At 30.3% G+C, this 11,312-nt stretch overlaps 1 protein-coding gene across 1 annotated transcript in view; it reads left to right on the forward strand.

Annotated features, from left to right (window-relative positions):
- Positions 1-10,869, forward strand: part of LOC105365276 (uncharacterized) — a 35,749-nt gene extending 24,880 nt beyond the window's left edge. Inside the window, exons 10-18 of the mRNA XM_011503392.1 lie at positions 192-343; positions 538-668; positions 2,278-2,558; positions 2,837-3,297; positions 6,134-6,539; positions 7,760-7,987; positions 8,384-8,775; positions 9,673-9,970; positions 10,445-10,869. Coding sequence (XP_011501694.1) covers positions 192-343; positions 538-668; positions 2,278-2,558; positions 2,837-3,297; positions 6,134-6,539; positions 7,760-7,987; positions 8,384-8,775; positions 9,673-9,970; positions 10,445-10,807 — 2,712 coding nt within the window. The 3' untranslated portion in view covers positions 10,808-10,869. The remainder of the gene's footprint in view (positions 1-191; positions 344-537; positions 669-2,277; positions 2,559-2,836; positions 3,298-6,133; positions 6,540-7,759; positions 7,988-8,383; positions 8,776-9,672; positions 9,971-10,444) is intronic.
- The last annotated feature ends 443 nt before the right edge of the window (positions 10,870-11,312 follow it).

Below are 11,312 nucleotides of genomic sequence, written 5' to 3' on the forward strand. Positions count from 1 at the left end.
CTCTTTCCCAATTAAGCGTCACTAAAGATTATATTGAACAAAGCTACTTTTTTGCTTCTTCATATATACATTAATATTGAAAACAAAATAAATTAATAAAAATTTTATTTTATATTTTCTATCTGAACGTAACAAACTTTGTGCGAACAAAGATAATAAATAGAGCAATAATATGAATTTTCGAACAACAGATCCAGCTCACAGTACATGGGGAAGAATTGCCTTATGTACTTGGCATACCTCAAGATGCCGAAGGATATCATCTTAATGCTCCTTACGATAACGGAGAGGCAATTTTATCGAAGGCCATGATGGATTGGTGGTGCAATTTTGCCTACTATGGGTGAGTTGAGGGGGAGGGGGATATTTTGTCAAATAATTTATAAAATTCGAAGCATTTTTATGGATAGAGGAAAAATATTTAAAGCGATAGAAATTAATTTGATTTATCAAGAAATTAAATTATATGCCGGTGAAAAAAATTCTAACGAAACTTTTGCCTACTCGCGTTAATTATTTTTATTTCACAAATTATAGGAATCCAAACAATATTAGACCCCTTCCACGCCGATTATCATATTTGAGGGAGGAGTATAATAAGATCGGTTCATCATATCAGATTGACTGGCCAGCGTATGATCCTGAGAACCAGGCATACTTCAATCTTAGTAAGTCCTTTACGATAAATACACATAAAAGCAGGGAGAAAAATTGCTAAAATGAATGTAACGTTTACATGGCAGGATCATATTATATATCTCTAGGACGTGCTTGGATTTTAATGGAATGAAAGCCAATCGTTAAAAATCCTTTTGAAATTTAATAAAAAAAAAAAAAAAAAAAAAAAAAAAAAAAAAATATAAAACAATACTGATTATTGTGTAAGTGTTTGAAAAAGTGAATTCGTAGAGTATATAAGCGTTTAGAAACTATCTGTTCTCATTTTATATTTTTACATTTTTTTAACTTACCCTCTTCCAAGTTCCTTTTCTGCTGAAGATGAACTTTTCTTGGTGACATTAATATACGTTATCGTTACTATTATCGAGTAGTTACGTTATTCTTTTCATTCTTTTTTTTTTGTTTTTTAATGTAAAAATTATTAAAATGAAATTGCTCGTTTGATTCTTAAATCGCAATTACTACCTATTTTAAGCATATCATTTTCCCGCTCTATGAGGTAGATATGACGAAGTTAATGTGTCAGTATAATTGAAATTAAGTCTCCGTTAATTGCGTCTCTGTAAAAGCACACAATTTTCGCATTTCATCATGCATCATCGATGCCTTATTTCATCTACAGCCAGAGAAATTCGGTTAAATTCACGAAGCAAAATTACTTAGGAGTTTCTCCTCTATTTTTTTTTGTTGGCTCGGCTCTCTGAAAATTCATCGTTATACATCGTTTTCGATTCAAAAATTCCTTCTCAAGACATACTTCACGTCAATGAGATAGCCGTTGCTGCGTTAAAAATTTCTTTATTTATTGCAAGACTGAAAGCCCTGTTTGCTCAATCTATTTTGGATTTGGAAGTATTTTTTTGGTGGAGAAGTATGTTCGATAAACTCATTGGCTTCAATTATCAATCTTTCCATGTTGAAATTGAATATTCTCAGAAGCGTTGCCGAATTTGTTTTCGAACTGATCTAGCCAACAGCCACTCATTACTGTATACCAATTCTTATTAAAATCATATCAAATTATCATCTTTGATCCTACTCATTTAAATGGGAAAACATCACTCTCATCATTCTGTTCTTGAAGGTGTTTATGAGAAAATTTTTCCTAAAAAATGGTCACGGAATTTCAAAAAACAAAACTTTCATTTATTTATTTATTTATTTATTATTATTTTTTTTTTGTCACTTGCTTGTTTTAAGTAAGATGTATACTGTACCAAAAAATATTTATTCGAAGAATAATAATCCCCTAATTCTTACTCCTATGGAGTTATAATGAGTGAGTTTTGCCAATAGGGCAAATCTATCTAGAGCTAGTTCGTAGACATTTCAGCACAGTCGACATTATCGAATCGATTCAATAATGAATTCAATTAATTCGTTATGATGAGTTATCTCGATGCACATTAATATTATATAACTATAGAGTACGGTTTCAAAGTAATTAAAAAAATTAAATATTTCCAATATAAATCCTTGAGTACCTTTGTTTTTGTCAAGTTTACAATTATTACGGCTAATAATTACAACAATAAGCTAATAATAAATAATATGGTAAAAGTATTAAAGTATTCAACCGTAAAATAACTTTTACAGCTACGCCACCGCAAATCGGACATCATTATCGGATCTCCGAAATGCAATTTTGGAACGAAGCAATTCCACACTTGCTGAGGCGACCTAAGGCCGAGTTGTCAATGTTTCATGACAGGACAACAAGACGTCCGCGCCCGGAACTTCTTGATATTCTTGACCGTCAAAATGTAAATGAAAGTATAGCCATGTCAGCTAATGTCCTTAATTCGCACCAGAATTCAACAAACAGTGAATTTGAGCCCCCATCGAACCTTGACCATGGCAAAGTTAACAAGAGCAATGTGAGTGTATAAATCTTTAATCGGTATTTAAATATTAAAAATTTGACCAATAAAATTATTATTTTATAAATTCATGTATCGTGAAATTTATAATGTAAATAGTATGGTATTCACTATAGGCTGACGCTGATTGTATAATGATGCTTATTATATAGATTAATTAATTACAAGATAATCGTTGTGTCCAAAAATAATGGGATAATTTTTGGTCGCGGATAAATAAATATATTTTTAATCTATTATCTGATATTTAGTATTTATTCTTACAATAGGAGAAAGAGTCCAAGCAGAAGGAGAGTAACGACGATGGCTCATCAAGAAATAGCTCAGCTGTTTCATTAGTTATCGTTTTCGGCGTAGTTTTTCTTCTACTTAACGCAATGGCACTAGTATATCTTTATCATAAACGCCAGCGAATGCGTGACAAAGCTACGAATTCCTTGGCTCAAATGGTAAATCAGAATGCAGGAAACAGCCAAAATGACAGAAATTCGAGCAGCCTGTTACAAAGTCCTACCAATGTAACGATGAAAAGATCAAAAGGTAGTAAAACAGGACAGCAACGAGAATTGGGATATTGCAGTAGTGCCAGTAAGCCAGATATACATGAACTTATTAAAAATGATAAGGCATATGATAATAACTCCAATTTTGGACGAAGATCAAGAGAGGATTCATCATCTACAATCGATACTAAGATCAAGGTTAGAGAATGGATTCAGCAAGAAATTGTTCACAGGTAAGCCTATTTTTAAAATGTTCGTTGTTTTTAAAATCAAAATGTTTAATTAAGCCATAATATTCGCCCACGTATTCGCATTGCTTTGATATTTTATTTTATCATAATACAAGTAGTATATCCCTAAATTTCTAGATTTCTAGATTTATATATATATATGTATAAGTATGTATTTATATATATATATATATATCTGTATAAAGTAAACCTTCTATTTAAGAATAAACAAATTTACATTTACTAATTCAAATGTCATATTTCATAAACATATTTATGAGATATACTTCATTACTTTTAATTATATTGTAGCTTTCGAAGCTCGCGATCGATTTTCTCGACTCGAAGAGCTCGGCGTTCTTTCCTGCGAGTGCGGATTTTATAAACGAATGTTCGTGAATATTTTAAGAAATCAAAAAGCAGATTGTGATTATCGACAAATTTATAATTATATTTATTAGAAACATTGTGAAAGTTGTAAAATCTACTTTAGACCATGATTTTACACTCTAAATTAAAGGAACGAATATTGTAATGTAAAACTATGTTGCTCATCACTTTAATCTTTGAATGTAAATTTTATACATGGACTGATTGAACGCATGTAATACCCATTAATCGTAATGTGTTTGCGAGTATTTCGCGCATACTAATTATCGGTGAAAATTTTATTGCGATTCGTGTACGGGAGAGGAACGGATCCCGGAAGAAGGACGCTTTTTAAAGTGGAAAAAGTATCTATCGGATTAGGCGACGACTATAGCACAAGGACCTGTGTCCTGTATTTTTTGCGTCTTTTAAAGCTGTACACGTGTCCCAACGTGTATCCAGGAAATATTCAATACATGTGTAATGCTTTAAATTGCGGTCGCATAAATGGAAGGAGGGGACGGGGGCCTTCGGCTCTACAAAGTTTAACAACGGACAAAACATGCATTCATGCACTCCTGTAATTATACAACTCACGCATACATTATTTACTATATATACATCACATACTGTTTTTCAGAGGATTTGACATATTCATATTGAGCAGAGCCACGCGTGACTTGTACATTGGGCACGCGTTTTCACACATATATATGTCTGCTTTTCTCGAGTATTAATACAATAATAAGCAAAATTAAGTAACGTTTTTATCATTATAACGGGATTTTCCAATATTTTGAAGACCTAATATATTTATTTCTTGATAATTGTTAAAAATTTATTATATTTTTAAAATATTAAATTTTAAATATGAATTTATAAAAAATCAACGATAAAAATTTTATTCTATTCGCGGGTAGAGAATTCTCATCAAATGTAACGTAATCATATGAAATTAATATTGATTAATCCGATATACAATTACAGCACCATATAATTGAATTCAAATTCATTCATTAATTTCACTATTTAACGTGATAATTGTACGAATGGTGTACAGTTTAAACTATATATTAAATTACATAAAATTACGGAATTTTTTACGACAAATAACATTCGATATCAAGATGGACATAATCATATTAAATAAGTTCTTGATGCAATTACATTATTAATTAATTTTAAATATTGACACATAGTTGGCTTTAAGAGAAAAATTTATAATACAATTTAATTACCTACACAATGTTTAATTATATAATTATACTAATTATTATTCTGAAAAGTTGCTTTTGTTAACAGTACTACCACTTTTACTCGTAGCATACATGATTTAGATGGAAAAGATTTTATATGCCTATGATGGTAGTAATTATTTTTACATAATATAATATAAGTTTATATTTATAATCATAATTAAACGATATGAACTTATATTTCTAAATGAAATCAATTAATTTCCTATACTGAGATTCATAGTCATTATTAGTTTTACAATTATGACTACAATAGCATTCTTTCGCAGAAAAATTATTGATCGTTGTTATTTTTTCAAACCTTCGTCATATATGATATTTTTAATAAATTATTAAATAAAATGATAATATTAATCAAACTAACCAAACTACCGTAGAAAATGCTTTTCTAATATTTAAGTAAAAAGATACGATGTTTTATGGCCAGAACTTTATAATAAGGTATTAGTTTATTATTAGGGACTGATTCGTTTGTTTTTCTTATACACGGCTTACTTACTTTGACTTAGCTATAGTCAATTTTCCAAAGATGATTGCCAATATTTATTATCCGTTGAATTCTGAAGGGAGTTACGTACATTATAATTTTAACGATTGAAGATGTTAAGAATTCCAAGCACGAATGCTTCGTTGTTCTATCGTGGAAAGTTCATAACTCAGCTTTGGATCGTCTCAATAAGTGCATTGTAAAATTCCACTTGTTCTAAAATTTCTTTTCTAAGAATCATTTATGCTTATCTGATCTATATAGCATTGGATTCATATGTCATCTATATATAATCTGTATAGCATTGGACATATATTAATAAAATACGACTTTATCGTGTATATATACGCAAACAATGAAGGCTTTGGAGAAAGTTTAACGATCTTCCATGTAATTCTTTTAATAGAATAGTAGTTAAGATTTAAAATTTAATTGCAGAAAATAATCAAATGTAACTGAAAATTAGAGACAAGAAATGATACGAAATTATGCTCTTATTTATTTTCAAGTTTTATGATTCAATTTAATTGTACATAAATAGTTGAATTAGAGACAGAAGAAAACATAATTGCAGTAAAATTACTTAATTACGAGAATCAAATTACAAAATATTATTATCGTAATAAATTTAATGAAACTCAGATGCATATATTTAATAAATTCTAGATAATAAATCTCTGCTTAAAATAATATCTGGTCTCTAAGCATCTTTATGGCTTCCTTGCAGATGCTCACCCCGGTTTTTACGTAAGACTCGCGAAACCCTCCAACGCGAGCACCGAGAAAGGATAAACCAGCAACAATTTGACTCGAAGCATGAGCCAGATAACGAGCACAAGGATATACATAAGGATGAAGACACACTATACAAGGACGACCAACAAATCAGCGTGCGATCGGGTTACAATACCCGTAAAGTCGATGAGAAACTGTCGAAAGTGTCAGTGGCCGTGGACGCGACACCCGCCGCTCGCACCGATTCCATTCTCAATCAAATACCCATTGAGCTGACGCGCACTGGCACCTCTAGCGAATACCTGGACTTGTTCGATGACAACGGGATGATAATTGGAGCATCCGAGTACTGTGAGCCCACCGACTTTCAGTCGTCCCAAGTTAATGAAGCTCACACGGTGAGGCTGCGAATGTCTTTCACTATTGATTTTCATTATATTCTTTAAGTTTATAAAGTAGTCTGTCGGTGGAGGAGATGCCTCGTTCTTTAATTAAAAATGATTGATTCTTTTGGCAATTGAATCATTGAATTTTTTAGCATACAATTTTCATAAGATTATTTTCTAAATCAGCTTAACGAAAATTTAATCATCAGCCCTTTCACTACGTGTATTAATAGTAAATTAAAAAAATTTTTAATTACGCGTTTACAATTTTTATGTGTTTATGGCTAAATTTTAATATACACTACGCACAATAAACATAAATGGCTACTTAAATGATGTGGCAATATAGTTCCATTCGAAATTTTATGTTCTACCGACTAGTTTATACAAAAGTAATAGTTTATACAAACTATTCAATATAATGATATTAAATAGTTACTTAATTATATAAATATAGAATGATAATGTTAATTGAAATTATATAGGTACTGTGTAAAAGATAGTAATTTAAATATATATTTTTTGAATATTTTAAGCAATTTAGTAATTACAGATTTCAACATTTATATTAATTTATAATATACTATTTCTTTTAGCTCTCAAACTCTGTAGTACCTTATTAGAGGCTTTTTTACATTTTACTACTTCTTTACTTTCATTCTCAAGTACGACAGTAACTAGCTCCTAGACATACTTCTTTCCACGGTTGAATGTTAATAAAGAAAACGTGCATAAGTATACTAATGCACTAAAAATATGCAGATAATAAATTGTGATTAAATTCTCCTATCATATTGTTTATTTTTATTTTATGGACATAAGCATCTTTTATATTTTTTTGTTCATTTAATATATATATATATATATATATATATATATATATATAATTATTTATTTTCATTGAACCATAATATCGCTTTAATATGAAAAAATCGAGCCTCCACGAATATTACAAACATTTTTGGTATATGAGATTATTCGAAAATTTGTAGTACTTTACTATATAATGATTTTAAAATGACCAAGCCAATTAACAATACCAGCTTATCAAAAAATTAGCTAAAATTATTTTAATATAATAATAATAATGTCTACTTTCTTTGATTAATGTCTACTAATTTCAGCTACTAATAATATTAAAAAGCATTATGCATTATTCCTCAATATATTTTTATGGTTTTATAAAAGAACTGATAACTGATAATTAAATCTTCATAATACCTTACATAAAGGATGAAGAAAAAAATGCAGCAAATATCGTTATGATCGAGCATCACCATTCTAAGAGCGATCCTTTACCATTGGATAAGATTCCGAGTTATAACTCCGAGAAAGTCATTTTGTCTACGGCGCAAATAAATGAATCGGATTCCGGTAGCGCTAGTAGTCTTTATGCCAAAATCAATCCAAGGATGAAATGTCGCTTACCTGTTCATCAATACATTCTGCAAAAACAATTAGTAAGACGAATAGTATCAATATATGTTTTGTAAAAGTTTGTCCGATTAATTCAACCAAGTTTAACAAGAGATCGATATGTATTAAATTCTTTTAGACAACAGTGACTGCCATAAATAATAAATAAATCTGTTATTTTAAAATCGATATTTATAAAATGATAAATCTACAATAATGATGTCTTTTCGATTAAATAATATTAAATATACTAATTTAATAATATTATCAGACAAACGCGCGCACATACACATCCACAGCCACACAGTAATATATATATATATTATAAAGGAATTCTTTAATATTTAGAGAATGAAATTCTAGCATTATTATTATTGCTTTTCATTGCCAATTATAATATTATCGCGCATATGAATAATCAATTTTTTTTTTTCCTATAGCAACAACAAGAATCTATGGAGCTGGCGATAAAAAACCAATCAACTATAAGCCCAAATGCATCGACAACTCTACCTCGATTGCTCACATTCGGCGCACCACTTCCCGAGCTTCCATCCAATCCTGAGGATGTCAATGTAACCTGCAGGGAAGTACACAACGAAATATCTACTACAGGCTCGCCGGCGTTAAACATTAATAGCCATGAAGAGGCTTTAAGAACAATAAGGCGCCGTAATTATCCAAAGGTGCTACCAGATATCGAGAAACGTAGGTCTTTGCCACCAAATGCATCATTCGTCGAAGGTCCACCAAGATATCACAATCATTTTTATAAATACCGACACGGAGGCGCGCCGCCATCCCCACCACCTCGTACCTATAGCACATCAAGGTACGTGGAAGACTATTGATATATTTCAAGTCAATTTACGTATTATAGAATTTTTAAATAATTCTTCATTAAGACAAACACTTTTAAAAAATCATCCATAGATTAATATAATAATAAATAAATAAAATCATTGCCAATATTGGTTTAAAAGTAAATTAAGTAGAATAATTATTAGAATAATTAATAGCTGAAAACATTTTCTAAAAGCAATAATATTTATATTATCATTCGTTTTCTATTTAGAATGCTTATAAAACTTAATAATTTTCAAAATGTTTTAAAGTACATACTTATAAAAAATAATGAATTTCATTAAAATATCGATGAGTGAATGTTTATTTATTCTTTCATAGTACACTATTAATTGCATTGTGAGCATTATAAAATGAGAAGAATATAGTAATAGTAAATTTATCGACGGCAAATGCTTAAATTTATTGGTAATTTTAAATAATTTTTACCGATTCTCTATACAAACTATTATATAAAAATGTCTTATATTTAACACTAAAATGTCACTTGTATTGTAATTGACGTTTATCATTTTATTTTTATGAAATTTGTGATTTATATATTGTCATGCTTGTATTGTTAAATCATAGTCTATATAATTTTATGATATCGTAAACGAATGAATTATAATATTATTACTAATATATTTTTACGCGCAATTGAAATTAAATTGTTAGTTCATCAAAATTTAAGAAATAAAAAGTTTGCCCAATTCAATATACATGTATGTAATGAAAAATACATTTTGCAATTTTGTTCGATGAAAATGGTATTCAACCAGTTGGCACGTCAAAGTATTTGTCGTCCGAGAATCAATTATTCAGTGACGAATATAAAGAATGTTTAGACTTTTTAGTAATACGATATTTTAATTAATATAAGCAGGAGTCTTGACTGCGTCGAAGACAATAACGAGGAAGAGCTAGATGAAGTCAATAAAGTAACAGCATCGCCGGTCACGACGATTTTGCACGTCGGGCCATTAAGGAAAAAAACCGATTATCTTAAAAATAAGTCGGTACCGAGTTTGGCAGATAATTTTGAGAATCCACATTTATCCAGTTCCGCGAGTCTTCCAATATGTCCGATTCACGGGACCTCGAGGGATCCAATCGTTCCCGGAGCAAAGAGCGAACCGCGTATAGTTATTACGCCTAGGATAGATATTAATCAACAATTATCGGTAAATAGTTTCATGCAACATTAGCTTGTCTAAAATATAATTATCTGAAAAACTTTGTTTATACGTTGGCCGTCTGTGTGCATAAATAAATCCATATCCGACACGATATAATGATAAAATAATGCATTATGAGCTAATAAATATAAGTCAGAATAAGTGAACTTTGGTAAATAAATTTATTTAACGAAATACAAATATATTCTCTTTATCAGATGTTCTGTACTATCGAACAATCTGTGAAGGGAATTATTGGCAATTAACGCCCCCTAGTACGGTACTTATAATTTTAATTAATGACTTAATATGGATTGTGAATTGTCGCACTGATATTGAAAAAAATGTAAATTTTCAATAAATAATTCGAATGCCAATCTTAACGAGACTTCAAGTTCTCTGCGATGCTAGAAATGATGAAATTGTATTGAAAAATGATGAGCTCTTACCAATATATTATGATTGCCTATAAACTTACAGTTTCGAGAAGAAGAGCTGGTGGCTATGGGCGTGGATCAGCCAGATTGTCCACGAAGGATCATACCAGAGCGATCGGCAAAGCAACCTCGAATAATTATAAAGCCAACGGGTACTCTGCCACGTTCACAAGCCAACGCGCGTACGAATAAACCCATAGTATCGGGCATCATGCCCGCAAATCTCCACGAGAATGAAACGTACCAACGTTTATTAGCTCGTAGGGAGAAAATGCCTTTACCTGGCGAACTTGGCTGCACGAGAATCCCATCGTGTAACCGACGCAGAGAAGCGCCTCCGACGGAACAAGTAGAGAGGATCGAATTTATTCAAAGTGTCAATGACGCGACAGCGACAAAGCTGTAAGTCTCACGAAGTCTACAATTATTTAAAATCAAGACTTTAAAAACTTGCACTTGCTTAATAATGGGAGCAAAAAATCGTCTTTTTTTTTGTTTTTTTTTTGTTTTTTTTTTTGTTTTTGTTTTTTGTTTTTAATAGATTCTAATTACAAATGACAAAAATAGACAGAATTTCGAAAAGAAGATCGATTCGTGTATAAATATGGTTTCGAGAGCATGTATAACTTTTATCGAGATTGAAATTGAATGTATTAATAATTATCTTCATTCTTGTATATAACAATATGTTTTGTACAAATCAAATATGATCGTTGCATTTTCAATTAGTTTTCAGTTTTTATCGCGGGGCGTAAAATTCTACGTAAAATTAATAACATTAACGCATAACGTTAGTGTATTTATAATAATGAACTTGAAGCTGTTTAAAAGTAAATTGAAATTGTAAATATTAGTTTGTCATTACTTTTATCTATTAGCGCAATATGTAATCTTTATAAAAACAAAACTTA

This window comes from Ceratosolen solmsi, unplaced genomic scaffold (genome assembly GCF_000503995.2).
Source record: "Ceratosolen solmsi marchali unplaced genomic scaffold, CerSol_1.0 scaffold63, whole genome shotgun sequence".
Classification (NCBI taxonomy): Eukaryota; Metazoa; Arthropoda; class Insecta; order Hymenoptera; family Agaonidae; genus Ceratosolen; species Ceratosolen solmsi.